Source organism: Ailuropoda melanoleuca, chromosome 7 (genome assembly GCF_002007445.2).
Source record: "Ailuropoda melanoleuca isolate Jingjing chromosome 7, ASM200744v2, whole genome shotgun sequence".
Taxonomy (NCBI): Eukaryota; Metazoa; Chordata; class Mammalia; order Carnivora; family Ursidae; genus Ailuropoda; species Ailuropoda melanoleuca.
In genome coordinates, this window is record NC_048224.1 from 64999974 (window position 1) to 65017816 (window position 17843).

The 17843-nt window shown below is 38.5% G+C and overlaps 1 protein-coding gene across 4 annotated transcripts in view; it reads left to right on the forward strand.

Moving 5' to 3' along the window:
• SGCG (sarcoglycan gamma) overlaps positions 1-17843 on the forward strand; it is a 133004-nt gene that overhangs the window by 40989 nt on the left and 74172 nt on the right. For all 4 annotated transcript variants that reach the window (XM_019801195.2, XM_011226789.3, XM_011226784.3 and 1 more), the window contains one exon: positions 8983-9177. In XM_019801195.2, coding sequence (XP_019656754.1) covers positions 8983-9177 — 195 coding nt within the window. The remainder of the gene's footprint in view (positions 1-8982; positions 9178-17843) is intronic.

Sequence of the window (17843 nt, forward strand, 5' to 3'; positions counted from 1 at the left end):
TGATAATTGTCTTTCTCTGCTTGACTTATTTCACTTAGCATTATCTCCTCCAGTGCCGTCCATGTTGCAGCAAATGTTGAGAATTCGTTCTTTCTGATAGCTGAGTAATATTCCATTGTATATATGGACCACAGCTTCTTAATCCAGTCATCTGTTGAAGGGCATCTCGGCTCCTTCCATGATTTGGCTATTGTGGACAATGCAGCTATGAACATTGGGGTGCATATGGCCCTTCTCTTTACTACGTCTGTATCTTTGGGGTAAACACCCAGTAGTGCAATGGCTGGGTCATAGGGTAGTTCAATTTTTAACTTTTTAAGGGACCTCCACACTGTTTTCCAGAGTGGCTGTACCAACTTGCATTCCCACCAACAATGTAGGAGGGATCCCCTTTCTCCACATCCTCTCCAACAATTGTTGTTTCTTGCCTTGTCTATCTTTGCCATTCTAACTGGCGTAAGGTGGTATCTCAGTGTGGTTTTGATTTGAATTTCCCTGATGGCTAATGATTTTGAACATTTTTTCATGTGTCTGTTAGCCATTTGTATGTCTTCATTGGAAAAGTGTCTGTTCATATCTTCTGCCCATTTTATGATTTGTTTATTTGTTTCTCGTGTATTGAGTTTGAGAAGTTCTTTGTAGATCTTGGATACCAGTCCTTTATCTGTGGTGTCCTTTGCAAATATATTCTCCCATTCCGTGGGCTGTCTCTTAGTTTTTTTGACTGTTTCCTTGGCTGTGCAGAAGCTCTTTATCCTGATAAAGTCCCATAAGTTCATTTTATCTTTTATTTCTCTTGCCTTTGGAGATGTGTCATGAAAAAGGTTGCTTTGGCTGATGTCATAGAGGTTGCTGCCTATGTTCTCCTCTAGGATTTTGAAGGATTCCTGTCTCACATCGAGGTCTTTCGTCCATTTGGACTTTATTTTTGTGTATGGTGTGAGAGAGTGGTCAAGTTTCATTCCTTTGCATGTAGCTGTCCAAGTTTCCCAGCACCATTTATTGAAGAGACCATCTTTTTTCCACCGGATGTTTTTTGCTGCTTTATCAAAGATTAGTTGCCCAAAGAGCTGAGGGTCCATTTCTGGGTTCTCTATTCTGTTCCATTGGTCTATGTGTGTCATAGAGGTTGCTGCCTATGTTGTCTTTGTGATCACAGCTTTGTAGTACAGCTTGAAATCCGGCATTGTGATGCCCCCAGCTTTGTTTTTCCTTTTCAAGTTTTCATCTCCTTTGGGATAAAAGGATGGGTGGTGATATGTGTGTTGGGCTGGAAAAAAGCAGGACCAGTAAATGGGGCCCCTATCACCAATAATCTAGATTACTCTTCTGAGAATAGGTTTACTGGGAGTTTCTTGGAATCACTGCTCCTTCCCTCCCCTCTTCCTTTTTGGAATCACTGTGCAGGCCCAAGGGCTCAGGATCATTCCCAGCAGGTGCCCTACCAAGAAGTGCTAGCTGGTAAAAGGATGGATTTGAACTCTCTGCCAGACCCTCCCATATATAGGCCCTCACTGGGGTGAGTTCATTAATTTTGCAGCATGATTACATTTACAAGGTTGTGCTCTGGGACCCATACTTATCAGAAAGCTTCTTTGCCTTTGGTGTTCTCCAGATTCCGAATTATTCATACATTTCAATTAATTTATCCAGCTCAGGAGTCAGTATCTGTTTTCAGCCTAATTTATCTTCAATTAGAGAAAATTCTTCACAATTACCCTTTAATCATTGTCTTTCCTACATTTTCTCCAGTTACTCCCCTGGAGCTCCAGTAGGACATATTTGGACCCTCTCAGCCTTCAGATTTCCCTTCACATTTTCCATATCTTTACCACCCTATCATGTTTTCTAAGATTTATCTTCTGACATCTCTGTTAGATACATATAAGATATATATTTTATATGTCTGAAAACTTCAAGCTATATAACTCATTTTTGAATTTTAAAATAGAACCAAATTTCTCATTTATAAAGGGTCTGATTAGTCCTTTTCAAACCTACTTAAAAAAATCAAATTGGCTCCTTTTCAACATCATCCATATGTTTATGATTTCTGTACCTCAAACTCCTGGCAGTAGCCTATCCAAATTAGGCATGTCAATAAATGACCCTTGAAATCAAGAATATCATTTAAGAACATCTGTTTAGTAGACACATTGCTCAATTAGCTTTATTATGTCCCGTGACAAGAATCAAAGAATATAGAAGACAGAATTCCTATCCATAAGGCATTTTTAGTTTAAATAATAAATAGGGAACCATGAATTCAAAACATATAAACATTGATATTCATACAAAAATGTATTATGCTTCATGTCTAAATCCCTGTCTATTAAAATGTGGATAACTATGTTTGAGCATTTAAAACCCATCAAAATTAAGTATATCACCATCAACAACTTTGAGAGATGTTTAACAGGAAAAGAGGAAAAGGTTTTAATGATAACATAAATTATTTTATCTTATTTTTTTAAAGAAAGTTACTTTCTTTTATTTGTTTGTATATTTATTTATTTGACAAAGAGAGACCACAAGCAGGAGGAGCGGCAGGCAGAGGGAGAAGGAAAAGGCAAATGCTTAACTGACCGAGCCACAGAGGCACCCTAATAACATAAATTATTTTTAAAAATAAAGGGGTCTCTAAAGGTAATTTTTATTCAACATATAGTAAGACTCAAAATTCTTTATCTTGGAATACAGATTTTAAGTTCAAAGATAAAGCATTATTTTTGTTAATTTTTTGGTAAAGGGCTTATAAATAGATCACAAAGTACTCTGCATTTTTCCAGTGCAATTTCTTGCCAGCATGAACGCTACTTTGCTGTTGTCTGACTTCAAAGTGCTGAAGAATTGGTATCTTTCCCAATGCTGATGATAATAAATATCTGAAGGAAGCTGGCTGAACCAGATAGATTCTGAAAGCATCTTCTAGCAAAAACATAATACACAGTATCAAATAAAAATAAAAGCCAGCATGAACTAGGAGGACTATAAGCTAATAATTCATTAAATAACAAAATTGATTTTTTAGAAAAGAATTTAAATTGAGTGTTCCACCTACTGATTTAAATCATGCCCATCCAGAGTAAAATCTTTGTTTTATGCAACATAATCAACATTGAGAAATAGTTATAGCAGGTTAACCAAAATATGTAAAGTGGGCAGTCATAAAACATGATAGAGTAAGAAATACAACTGGGGAAAAAAAACAGATGTGGGAGCAGAAGTAATGGTGACTAGAGCTCAAATCTGGAAGGACAAGAAAGCAAGTCATTAGCTTCTGAAGGTGAGTCTGGAGTTAGTATGTTCAGATGAGGAAACGGGACCTAGGCTCTTACTTAGGCAGTCAGCAAAGTAGGTGCACAAAAGTGGGGTAACTCATGGGGCACCTGGGTGGCTCAGTCGGTTAAGCATCTAACTCTTTTTTTTTTTTTTTAAAGATTTTATTTATTTATTCGATAGAGATAGAGACAGCCAGCGAGAGAGGGAACACAAGCGGGGGGAGTGGGAGAGGAAGAAGCAGGCTCATAGCAGAAGAGCCTGACGTGGGGCTCGATCCCATAACGCCGGGACCACGCCCTGAGCTGAAGGCAGACGCTTAACCGCTGTGCCACCCAGGCGCCCCAAGCATCTAACTCTTGGTTTTGGCTCAGGTCATGATCTCAGGGTCTTGGGATCTAGCCCTGCATGGGGCTCTGCACTCAACAGTGGAGTCTGCTTGAGCTTCTCTCTCCCCCTCTCTCTGCCTATCCCCACCAAGCACTCTCTTTCTGTCTCTCAAATAAATAACTAAAATCTTAAAAAAGTGGGGTACCTCAAAAACCAGACAGAGTATTTTCCCCAGTTCTCTTCCCTGGGAGACCCTCCGCAGGCTGCAGTGGAGCCTGCTGCCTCTCTCACAGCAAACAACTGATCACACTAACCTCATCCATTGTGAGTGGGTTTCAACTCACTCATTATAAATTGTTGAGGAAACTCTGAACGAGTTCCCAACTTATTTTATTTTTTTGTTATTTAAATTTAAATGATATTATCTGGGTATATGTATGTTCAATGTTTATAATTAATCAGCAAATATTTATTGAACACATACTAAGTGCCAAGTACTGCTCTAGGTGCCAGGATGATACAAAATAACAAAACAATCAAAAACCCTACCCTCTTGGGGCTTCTATGTGCGAAGGTGAGCCCTTAGAGTAAAATAAGTCAGTAAGATACATCATATGTCACATAGAGTTAAGCGCTATAGTGAAAAATAAAGCAGAAAGGAGCATAGAGAAATATGCAGCAGCCTTAGTGGAAGGTTGTTATTTAAATAAGATGCTCAAGGGGGGCTTCTTGATAAATGATATTTGAGCAGATAGTTGAGTGATGTAAAGGAGAAGCCATGCATTATCTGGTAGAAGACTGTCCAGGCTTCCAGGTAGAGGAAATTCCAAGTTAATGCTTGGAATATACATGGATGAGTAAGGGGTGCCTGGGTGGCTCAGTAGGTTAAGTGTCCAACTCTTGGTTTCAGCTCAGGTCATGTTCTTACAGGTTGTGAGATTGAGGCGGGGAGTCTGCTTGAAGATTCTCCCCCTCTGTCACTTGCATGCTCACTCACTCACTCTCAAATAAATAAACTTTTGGGGAAAAAAAATGGTTGGTTGAGTAAGACCAGTGTGACTGAGCAAGGAATAAGGAGGAGAATGGCAGGGGATGAAGTCAGGATAGGCCATGCCAGTCAGGCTAAGGATTGTGAGTTTTACTCTGAGTGGAATAAAAAGCCATAGGAGGGTTTTATGGAGAGGTGATTGGTGATCTGATTGACAATTTAAAAGAACCTCTCTAGCCCCCATGTTGGACATTGACTGTGGGAGATTTGGGATGGAAGCAGAGAACAGTTAGGTGGCTGTTGCAGTCAGATGAGTAACAATGGTGAGACTCAATCAGATTTTGCATTATTGGTACTACTTTAATTTGATGATTTGTTGATGGATCGGATGTGGTATAGAGAAAGACTTGAAGATTTTTGACTTGAGTATCTTGAAGGATGAAGTTGCCAGTTAGTGAAATGGGGAAAATTTTACAAGAGCAGGTTGGGAAAAGGTCCGTTTTGGTTGGGACAAGTGAAGGTCGAGATTTCTAGCTGCATATAAGAATCTTGAGTTCAAGGTGAGTCTGTGCTAAGACCTGGGGAGTTCAAGGTGAGTCTGTGCTAAGACCTGGGGAGTCCTCAGCTTAAAGATGCATCCATGGGGCACCTGAGGGCTCAGTCGGTTAAGTGTCAAACTGTTGGTTTCAGTTCAGGTCATGATCTCATGGCTGGTGAGACTGAGCCCTGCGTCAGGCTCCCCACAGAGCGTCTCTCCCTCCACCTCTCCCCCCACTCGTGTTTTCTCCCTCTCTCTCTATTCCTCCCTCCATCTCTCTCCCTAAAGTAAATAAATAAATCTTAAAAAAAAAGAAAAAGATGCATCCACAACAGTGGGTAAATGCAAATAAAGAGAAGAAGTACTCTAAGGACCGAGTCTGAGGCTGGGAGATGAGGAGGAAGCAGCAAATGAGAATGAGAAGCAATAGCCATTGCAAGTAGGGTTTCTGGAAACCTAATGGAAGTGCAGGCAATGACTATTTGGCATGTTCTGACTCTAGGTCATGTGAACACACTTTGCTTAGCAACATGGAGTTCATTGGGGAGCTTACAAAAACAAGTTCAGTGGGTGGTAGGTGTGAAAGCTTGTCTGTAATTGAGTTCTAGAGAGAAGAAAGACACATAGAGAGACAGTGGGTAGAATCAACCCACACAAGGAGTTTTGCTGGAAGGAAGAGTGGAGCCTGGGCTGTAGATATTTGTGAAGTTTCTGCTGTCTGCCAGGGCATATGGTGGTAAAAACATAATCGCTCTCCTCAGGAGCCACAGACTGTTTTTCTAGTCTTATATAGTTTGTTCTTGTTAGTATTCTTTCGGTAATAAAATCCTAGAGACCTCATATTTATACACTACTAGTCTTCTTTCCAATAGGTCTTTTCTGAAAATGCTTTAACAGAGACAGCATGTTTTATTTTTATCTGCTTAGCCTGGATCCCCTTTGGAATTAGCTCCTCATCCATAATCATTGTTTAAGAAGAGTGTTAGAGCACAATTACTAAATCTTTTCTTAATGCATTCAGTATGTGCATAAGTCATAGAATGTTTTATTTAATCTGTAACTCGGGGGACTTACTCCATCTATCTAGTCCCATTTGCTAACGTTGTCCCTGACTGGTAGATAGCTCAATTAATGTTTGTCAAATTCAGTAGTTCTTTCTATTTTTCCATTTGCTCCTTCACTTAAGGCTTCTATCATATGCCTATTATTTGTCAGCTACACTATTTTAGGGAAGTAGCAATGAACAAGGCTCATGTAGAGTTTAATTCTAAAGGGGGGGGGTGGGCAATAAACAGGTGAATAATTAAAACAGATTCCCAGGACTGAATTAGAGTGATTTAAGGGCTACCCTCATAACGGAATTGCTACCAGCTCTCCTGTAAGACACAACAAAATTGTCTTAAATCAATATTAAGGTTTTTCCCATTTTATGTAGGTATGAACTAAAGCTTTCTATGAAAGGTAGAATCATAACCCCCAAATATGTTCCTGTCCCAATCCCTGGAACCTTACATGGTAAAAGGGATTTTGTAGTTGTGATTATGTTAAGACCTTTGAGATGGAGAGATTGTCCTGGATTCCCCAGGTGGGCCCAGTGTAATCAAAAGGCCCTTATGGAGGGAAAGCAGCAGGGTCAGAGTCAGAGAAGGAGCTGAGGCAACATAAATAAAGGTTGTAGCCAAGGAGTGTGGGCAGCCTCTGAAAGCTGGAAAAAAGAAGGAAAAGAATTTTCCTAGGCCCTCCAGAAGGAATACAAACCTGCCCACACTTTGATTTTTAGCCCCCAAAGACCCTTTTTTAGACTTCTGGCCTCCAAAACTGTAAGATAATAAAATAGTGCTGGCTTAAGCCATGAGATTTATGATAATAGGTTACACCAGCTATAGGAAACTGTATATAGGAATAACTGTATATAGCAGTTGGAAACCGTATATACACACATTCTTGGAAAGCTGCTGTTTTTACCAATCTGTAGCGATAGTATAAAATAGTGCACTTGCTATAAATTCAGACTCCCCGTCACCCTTCCCAATCCAATTGCAGTCTCTAAGCCTGTGCCTCACAGAAATTCTGGAGTTGCCACCATCATTACAGATAATGATAAACACTGTGAAATAAATGTAATAGTGTCAGGCAATGGCAAGTGACCCGAGTGGCCAGAGAAGACTTCTTTGAGGAAATGACATGTGAGCTGCCACTGAAAGCTAAGAAGGAGACAGCAGAGTGTTTCAGGTGAAGATAATGCCCAGGACCGAGGTCCTGAGGTGAGTTAACCTGGTCGATTAAAGAGTACATGGAGCATTGCAAGCAAAAGACAAAATGGTGGTAGATGATGTTAAAGAAATAAGCAAAAGCCCTTCATTGAGGGTCTGGCAGGTGATAAAGGAGTTCAGATACTCTCAGTGTGGGGAAGAGCCACTAGAAGGTTTGAAAGAACAGAATGATAAGACCTTGCTTACATTTTGCACATTTGGCAGCTGGGTAGAGAATGGTTTCCACCAGGAGAGAAGGGAAACCGGTTTCACAGTAGTGCAGGTAAGAGAGTTCGTGGTGACTTGAACTAATGTGGGGGCAAGAGGAATGGACACATTCAGGTACATGTTGAGGCAGAGCCAATAAGATGTGGGAGGTTTGAAGGGAAAAGAAAAGAAGCAAGGATGACTCCTAGGGCTTTGGAGCAACTGTGTGCTTGAGGTGGACTCTAATGTTAGGAAGACGCAGGAGTTTAGGTTTTGAATAATGTAGATTGTCCTGAGTGTTTGAAAATCCTATGTGATGAATAGCACAGTTTTATAAGATCAAATTAGAACATAGGAAATTCTAGTTGTTGAGTTGGAAAGAGATTTAAAGAATTATATCAGACTATTACTTATTTTAATAAGGACACCTGCAAACCACTCCTAAAAATAGACATAAGACCTTTGCGTAAAAAAAAAAAAAAAATCTCAGAGGAGAATATTTTATGTTCTGAGTCATCATTTTACTGCATTTACAATCAGGAAAGACTTTGTAATCTCTAATCTTCACTTTAAAAATTAAAACCACTTTCTTCTTTCTTCTGTGTAAAGAGAAATACTGAATAATTCTTCAAAATATCCTCATAGAGTTGAAATTGTTACGAAAACTCAGTCTAATTTACATAAAACAATGAATACTTGTAAACATTTGTACATGCATGCGCATTCTGATTGTTCTTGGAAGTAGGTTATACTGGGGAACTTTATTATAGGCCAAAATTAGGTAAGTTAGCAACTGAAAAAAGATGCAATTTAAATATTTGACATAAAAACTAAATAATTAGATTCCATTTTTAGAAAGGTATATAGGTATCAGCTTGATTTTTCCTCTCACTGAATCTTTTAAAAACGGTAAGTCGATTATTTTGGGTTGATGCTTCAATTCCAAGTTTAACCCTGCAGAATTTTGAAAGTTGTCTGCATATATTAAATGTATTGATTAAAATCTGAAAATATGGCCACTGGATTTCAGATGAATTGGCTGTATCTAAACTGTTTTGAGTGATAGATTAAATATTATTCTGTGCTTGCAATAGTGACATGTTTCAAAGTAATATTCAATTCTTTTTAAAACTCATCTTAATTTTGGAAATTTATTATTGGGGTAAAAAGTATTATCTTCTTGGACTTTCAGTAATTCAGTATTGACAAGTTCTCTGTTTCTGTCTCTGTGTTCCTCCCTCTCTCCCCCTCCTTCCTCTCTTCCCTCTCTATCTCTCCATGTTCCTTCTCTCCCTTTCTCTCTCTCCTTCTCTGTCTCTGTGTCTCTTGGACCCTCCCTCACTCCCTCACCCTGTCCCTTCTCCCACCCTCCCCCCACCCCGTGGCAGATGGTCCGTGAACAGTACACTACAACCACAGACGGGACCCACATACAGAGGCCAGAGAACCAGTGTGTCTACAAAATTGGCATTTATGGCTGGAGGAAGCGTTGCCTCTACTTATTTGTTCTTCTTTTACTCATCATCCTCCTTGTGAATTTTGCTCTTACAATTTGGATTCTTAAAGTGATGTGGTTTTCCCCAGTAAGTAGCTTCCTTTCCTGGTAAGCATGTTCTTGTTCTGTATCACTTCATCCATGTTGTATTGGTAGAAGCCTCCTTGATGGAATTAATGTTTGTTTTCTGTCTGGATCAGAATTCTCAGTAGCAAAATATTCATACATTTACTCTTTCTTAATTTCACTATGAACTATAGGGTGTAGAGTTGTTTTTTTTTTTAAGATTTTATTCATTTATGTGACAGAGACAGCCAGCGAGAGGGGGAACACAAGCAGGGGGAGTGGGAGAGGAAGAAGCAGGCTCCCAGCGGAGGAGCCTGATGTGGGGCTCGATCTCACAACGCCGGGATCACGCCCTGAGCCGAAGGCAGACGCTTAACAACTGCGCTACCCAGGCACCCCGGTGTAGAGTTTTTTGATTTTCTATTGAGATTTTTTATGTTAGTCATTACCTCTATATGTGGGGAAATTCTAACAATTTGGGTTTGTGGCTGACTGAGTCAAAATTGTGTAATGATTATTAAATACATTAATTTGTAAAACTGTACATATCATGTTTTCCTAATCTCATTAATCCACAAATAGTAACCATCCAGATGCTTCTTTCTCATTTTTTTAAAATTTCATTTTAATATACAGTAAATTCATGTCCACACTCAATATTTAACATAAGATTTGAGTAGATAAAATACTAATAGTTTTAAGGAATTCATAGTCTATTTTAAACATCCTCATGTTTTCAAGATAACTGAGTAATTTTATATGCTTTGATAATATTTTCTATACTTCTGTTTTGTTTTTTTAAGATTTTATTTATTTATTTGACAGAGAGAGAGACAGCCAGTGAGAGAGGGAATACAAGCAGGGGGAGTGGAGAGGAAGAAGCAGCCTCCCAGCAGAGGAGCCTGATGAGGGGCTCGATCCCAGGACCCTGGGATCACGCCCTGAGCCAAAGGCAGACGCTTAATGACTGAGCCACCCAGGCACCCCAATATTTTCTATACTTTTTGAAAAAATATATTCATTTAATATAAAAATGTCTTAATCTTGCTAGATAGTCAAAGTGAGAAAAAATACTGGAGTGAACATCACAGGTAGGTCAATTTGTTCCTTACATGCATCTTGAAAATGTGATATAGACATGGGCTCTTTCCAAGAACAATAGTTGTAGCAATCAATCTGAAATGGCTTCCTTTGATGAGTCTCCTTCACTTTCTATGCAAGTATCTTTCCTACCATTGTTCTATAGCCAGTAGGCACATTATTTATTTTGTTGACACAAATAAGTGTTTACATTTTCCCATATTCAAAGAGGTAAAATACTAATCCAATCAAAATATAGATTAAAATGTGGTACTTAATATATTTAAATATATATATTTAATATAAACACATATTGTAAATTGTTATTATAAATTATATTTAAATATTTTAAATACATAAATATAAATTAGCCAAATATAAGTTGTGATTTCTTCTTTAAAATTTACAAAAACCATATTTTTACAGTATCACCATAGTATTTAGATCCACTGGACACCTTTACTTAACTAGCACAGCATATAGTATGCATGTGTTGTACTTCATCTTCATTTTATCTCTAAATTTAAAATATTTTAATATTTTTTGGTGGATGAACTGAGATTGAAGTCGTCGAGTTATAAACTATGGAATCTCTCAGGGATGCCTCCTGACTAAAGGGCCCTGCACCCACCCGCAGTGTGCCCCTCAGTTATTCAGAATGTGGAGAGAAAATTGACTAGGAAAAAGACCCTAAGAAAGGCCTGTGAGAAAGAAGCCATCCCACGGCCCTACAGGTGTGGAGGATGGCCAGATTTTAATAGTCCCTTGGCACCACGGACCCTGAGTTCTATCAGTCACAGCTTGGCATATGGTTGGCACTCAGTAAGTATATCTTAAATGAATGCAGATGTGCATTATGTTAGAAGTGTATATGAATTAATTTTATAAACTGAATGTGAACATAAAGTGATAATATACTTACTTTGTGCTCCTGTCTTATAGTGTAGCACTGAAAATAAGTTTTGGATATTATAAATTTTGATCAACTAAATTGTGCCAGCAGCTGAGTCCACATCGACTTAGGATAGCTACTCAAAGAGACCAGCAAATGTTTTCCTGCCACTGCTGCCCCTGTTCAGAGCCTGTGCTTTCTAGTGAGGTACGGTCGGCACTCACGGTGTGACCTTCCACATTAGGAACCTGTTGCTAATTCGGGGTGCTTTTGTGCTGCCTTTCAACAAAATAAGATGAATACACACTTATATTCATGGATCAAAAGGGAAGATCCACAAAAAGATTATTCTGCCAGAAGTGCCAAGGTTTGATCAAAAGAATGACTTTGGGTCATTCTTCTCAAAGTGAGATGATATAAATGATGTAATTCTCATATATGTGTGAGCTTGATCCCCTGCTTTGGGAATGTTCCATACATTAGGAGGCTGGAAGGTGTGAATTAATTTATGCTTTGATTTTTCTTAGTTTGAAAGATCTCTCTATATAAGAATTCAGTTTTGTTTTTATTCATATATAAACCAGTACCATTTCTTGAATACATACATGCTAAGGGAGCAACATGACTGTAAAAGAAGCTTTCAGGAGCTTTGGCACTGAGATGATAAAATCAGATAGAGCTCTCAATATTTGCAGAGAGATATAGAATTTTGAACATGTAACAGCTAGTATGTAATTCTCTACATAAATTCAGTATAATCCTATCTATCACTATACAATCATTAGTCAAGATAGACTGAAAACTCTAACTTCCCAAATTGGCAAAGTTTAGAAGACTTTCTCTGCTTAGATCCCCAGTGTAGAGCAATGGCAGGTTTATTAACTTCCACATGCTATCATTCCAGCCCACTTGTCCCCTCATCATACTTTAATATTTTCCTATAGAAAACAGTTAGGCAACCACCAGTAACATATCTTAAAATGCCAAGATCGAATTACAAGGGAAAACAAGTAAAACATCACAAAAGGAAAACACAAGGACGCCAAAGAAGATGGAGACTTCAAACAGAGGTTAAATGTTGACAAGAGAACTAATCTGAATGCAATGAAACCAAACCTTAAGCAGCCTTGATGTTCTGGCATGGGCTCCAGAGATGCCAGATCATGAGTAGCTCACCAGCGTGCCTCTACTCTTAGAACTGCAACTTCATGTAAGAGAATTTTAGATAATTTCTATGTATGACATCTGTTTAATATAAAGTCATATTTAGGAAATTGTAACAACTGGCCCATACCAGTTGTTACATAAACATAACATAAAGGTCAAACATAAAGGTTCTAGAATATTCTGTGTTGGCCATCATAATAGCTAAATCCATTAGTCAAACATAAATGTTCTAGAATATTCTGTATTGGTCATCATAATAGCTAAATCCATTAGTCAGGAAAATGGACATTAAAAGAAATCAGGGCAGTAAAGTGGCTAATTTCCTTTTTCCTTTTTATGCTTTCCTTCTATAAAACTAATATACAATATTAGTTCTAGTTATAGCGTTCACGGTTATAAAATGGCATCCATGAGTCTTATCAGTAAGTATGTTAAAATAAGGCATCTTTAATTTTTAATGACTCAGATAGATTTTTTAAAAACCTTTATGGCTATTTATTTACCTGTGTATAAAATATTTTAGTGCATTTAATGAATGTAACCTTAACAAGATAAGATTAATGATTCTAAGCTGAAGAACCACATTAATGTTGAAAGTTAAATTTCTTTAGGTACTTTTATTTGGGGGATGGGAGAAGGGTATAAGTAATCAAAGCAGAATTGTAATATTGAATATTAGAATTAAGCTTGTAGTTCTCCTGTCATGGTTCTCAACCCTCTCGGGAACTCCCTGGGTGAAATCTGAAATTGGCCCCCAAACACAGAGGCAGGGAGAGACCAAAAGAAGAGGCAGGCTACCCCAGGTTGGTAGGTGGCAGGCTTTTGTTTTTTGTTTTTTGTTTTTTGTTTTGGTTTTTTTGGGTTTTTTTATAGTAATATTTTTTATTATATTATGTTAGTCACCATACAGTACATCCCTGGTTTTTGATGTAAAGTTCGATGATTCATTAGCTACGTATAACACACAGTGCACCACGCAATACGTGCCCTCTCCACCACCCATCACCAGCCTCTCCCATTCCCCCACCCCCCTCCCCTCTGAAGCCCTCAGTTTGTTTCTCAGAGTCCATAGCCTCTCATGCTTGTTTTTTAATTTAATTTAAAAATTTTTAAAATTCTGGTATAATTAACATACAGTGTTATATTAGTTTCAGGTATGCTATATAGTGATTCAACAATTCTATACATTTTTCAGTGCCCATCACAAGTGTACTTTTAACCCCCTTCACCTATTTCACCTACCCTCCCATCTCCCTCCCTTTTGGCAACCATCTGTTTATTCTCTATAGTTAAGAGTCTGTTTTTTGGTTAGTCTCCTCATTTGTTTCTTAAATTGCACATATGAGTGATATCATATGGTATTTGTCATTCTCTAACTTATTTCACTTAGCATTATATCCTCTAGATCCATCATGTTGTTGCAAATGGCAAGATTTCATTTTTTATGGCTGAATAATATTCCATTGTATATAGGGTGTTTCTTTTTCTCTACATCCTCACCAACCCCTGTTGTTTCTTGTGTTGTTGATTTGAGCCATCTTGACAGGTATGAGGTGACATCACATGTGGTTTTGATTTGTATTTCCCTGATAATGAGTGGTGTTGAGAATCTTTTCATGTACCTATCGGCCAACTATATGTCTTCTTTAGAAAAATGTCTGTTCATGTCTACTGACCGTTTTATAATTGGATTATTTGTTTTTCAGTGTTGAGTTGCATAAGTTTTTTATATATCTTGGTTATTAACTCCTTATTGGATAGGTCATTTGCAGATATCTTCTTCCATTTGGTAGGTTGGTTTTTTTATTTTGTTGATGATTTCCTTTGCTGAGCAAAAACTTTTTATTTTGATGTGGTCCCAATAGTTTATTTTTGCTTTTGTTTACCTTGCCTCAGGAGACATATCTAGAAAAAAATGGTTCTATGGCTGATGTCAAAGAGATTACTCAGTTAGGTGGCAGTTTTAATAAGCAAAGGGAACTTATATATAAAACTCATCTTGGGCGGCAGCAAGATGAATGGATCCCCACATCTGCCCACCAAATCATACAAGTTTACACAGGGGACTTAACTAGGTTCTATCATATGTGTGTGTGTGTGTGTGTGTGTATCTGTGTATGTATGTGTGTGTTTGGCTATATATATATATATATATACATATATAGCAGCTGTTCTCCATGTCACCATCTCAAGGCTAGGTCATTGGAGCAGCATCTGGCAGTGGAAAAGGGAAGTAGAACCCACATTCCAAGGACAGGGGAGGAGTTGGGGAGCCTTCAAGTGCTTGAATCCAGCTCATGGGTCAATCAGTGGTCACGTCTTTTCAAAGACCTTCTCCAACATCCTATAAAGTGCTTTGTAGATAAATTTTGTTTGTTTTCCTTTAATTTGATAACAGACAACATTGCTCCTTTTAAGGGGTCAAAAACCCTGAGCACATTTATCCTTAACAAGGATTTAAAATGAATTCATTTTGGAAACCAGCCATTAGAAATCTTCCATCAAGGACTTCCCCATTAAGAAATTTTCATTTAGTGAAAAAATAAAGCCCTAGAAGACTGCCTCTGTTCATCTTTCCTTAGATCAATGTTTCCCCATTGAGGAGTCAGGGACCATTCATAGAAAGGTAGGAAAACAGTATTAGATGGCATCTCACTGACATTTATCTCAGCCCTGGGATTGTATAATCATTTGAAGAGGATTTTAAAAACTCAGGAAAGAGTGCTGATTTGCAAATGACTATAGGCTGTCTTTGAATGCACACTGGTCATTTAAGGGCATTAAAATATAACCTTTTTGGTGATTTTTTCTAACACCTCCATTAGTTGACTATTACATTTTATAAACTCAAAATCTGAAGAAAATTTATGGGTACTCACTATATATGAAAACTTGAACATACTGTTATCTCAATGACCTTTATTTTCTTCATCTCTAAAATACTTGATTTATATCTGATGATACCCTCATCCTTCCTGATGTAAAATTTGATGCCAATATGTTTTACTCATGGATTTTCAATAAATACTATTGTCTTATTTTGGAAGATCAATACTCATGATCTTGCTTTCCTTGCTTTGGATATGTAGTGAATGTAATATATGGCATACTAGCTGCATGGTCCTCTAGACCACATTATGAAAACTTAATGAAGACAATCATTATAATGCCTTTATATGATTCAGTATCTTTATTTTTTTTTTAACTACCTCGTTTATGTTTGTGGTAGGCAGAATTCTAAGAAGGCTCCCATGACCTCCAGCCGCAGTGTTATGTTCTGTGTAATCCCCTCCCCTTTAGTGTGGGCAGGACCTGTGAGCTGCTTCTAAGATCTGTGATTTGGATAGAATATGGCAAAAGTGGTGGGATTAAGTTACATTATGTAGCAAAGGTAAAGGGACTTTGCATATGTAATTAATGTTCCAAATCAGTGATTTTGAGGTAATGAAGAGAGAGATTATCCTGCGTAGGCCTGCCTTACTCAGATGAATGACCTTAAAAGAGAGACCAAGCCCTTTTATAAGGGGGAGATTCTCCTGCTGGCCTTGAAGGCATGAGGTGCCATGTTGAGAGAGTCTGTGAGGGGCCATGTGGCAAGGAACTGAAGGCAGACACTAGGTGCTAAAAGTGGTACATCCCCAGGGAAGGAGGCTCTAAGCCAGTGGTCTGCTGCATTTTCAAACTCACCAGCCATGCCGGGCACTCCTGCTCTGGGGTGCCGAGAAGGGCCAAAGTGCTTCTGTTGGAAGGTTGCTCCTGCATACCCTGCCTAAGTGATCTAATGTTGATTTTTCAGACCGCCAGAGAGGGGAAATCAGTCAGGATGTCAGTTAGAAGTTGGGGAACCAGAAATGTGGAGGAGAAGGTAGCCCGTCCAGCCACCGTGGGGACCGGTGATCCCTGATCCTGGTTATACCAGCATGCCTCTTCCAGCTGCTTTAAAAGCTCTGTAGCGATCTGAGGAGATGCCTCCAATGTATTCATCCACTCTTATTATGGAAAAGTCAGTAAGTGCATTCCCTTCCTATAGCAGTGAAACCTACATTAACTCTTAAAATTCTGTAAATAGTTCTCTTTTGACTCAGTGTTTTTGCATATGCTCTTCCCTCTGTCTAGAATAGTTGCACACAAGTATCAGTAGAGTCTCCGCTCAGACTGACGCTTTCCTGCAGGGGTGTTCCTCAACTACTCCTATCCACAGGCCAAGGCCAACTCCTTCTATTATTCCCTTTTCTAGGACTCTGGTTTATTTTCCCCATCATAGCACATATCAAAATTTGGATATATATACCTTTTTGTGATGGTTTAACGTCTGCTCACCCATTAGGATCATGTCAGCTGAGCTCAGTATACCCAACATCTAGCATAAAATCAACCCTCTGTAAATGTTTCTTTTTTTTTAAAAGATTTTATTTATTTATTTGACAGAGAGAGAGAGACAGCCAGCGAGAGAGGGAACACAAGCAGGGGGACTGGGAGAGGAAGAAGCAGGCTCCCAGCGGGGCAGGGATCCTGATGTGGGGCTTGATCCCAGGACCTTGGGATCACGCCCGGAGCCGAAGGCAGATGCTTAACAACTGAACCACCCAGGGTCCCCTCTGTAAATGTTTCTTGAATAAATTATTGATTGAATGACTGAATGAGAGCATTTCCCCTATCCCCTTTAATTAAATTGTTGTTATATGTTCTTAGCAAGTGAATAGAGAAGGAGTCAAGGCAACCCAGAAAAAGCAGATGATTAAGGAAGAGCAGATTAATCCAGTCCCTAAAGCACAGATTAGAGCAGAAGCTAGTAGAGGGGAAGTACAACATGGGAGTAAGAAGAGTGCCTTTCATGCTCTCGTGCGTATGACAGTGATCTGGGAAGGTTATTAGAACTAGATATTGGGAAGCTCCTTCACAAAAGATGCTGGTTAATGGGGTCTGGAGTGGGGCTCAGGGGTCTTCCAGAGACCTGAGTCTGGGCTACAGACCAGGTTCAGGAATGCATTGTTTTAGGGTCATCCAGAGTATAAATCACTTTCAGGGAATACAGTATTACTTACATATGGTCATTTATCCAGATTTCACATTGTTTCCTATATTACATAAACCTAATGGTTTATGCTGAGATACTGAGATGCGTTGTAATGTAGAGACATTCTGCTCCTTAACTGATGAAATGAAAATAGAAGGAACAATGTGTCTGAAAGAGCTGATACAGAACAAGATGTTGAAACATTGCCTAAAGAGAAGTTAACCTCATTACCCATATCTCATTGCTGGTCTTACTAGCAAGTATGTTGAATAGCATTACATTTCTAAAATGAAATTAATTCAAAAAGAAAAGATGACATGTAAACTACTGAAATTGAAATCATTTCTGTTTGCCTCAATCCCTGCTCATTTATTGAAGAGATCAAATTTAGCCAAAACGAATCACTTGTGCTATAATACTTTCTGCTAGAATGTTTCAATATTCGACAGATGTGAGCAGGGGTTTTACTTAAAAATACCTTACTGCAGTAGAAAATGAAAAAAGAATTTCCAGCATGTGTTTAGCAACCATT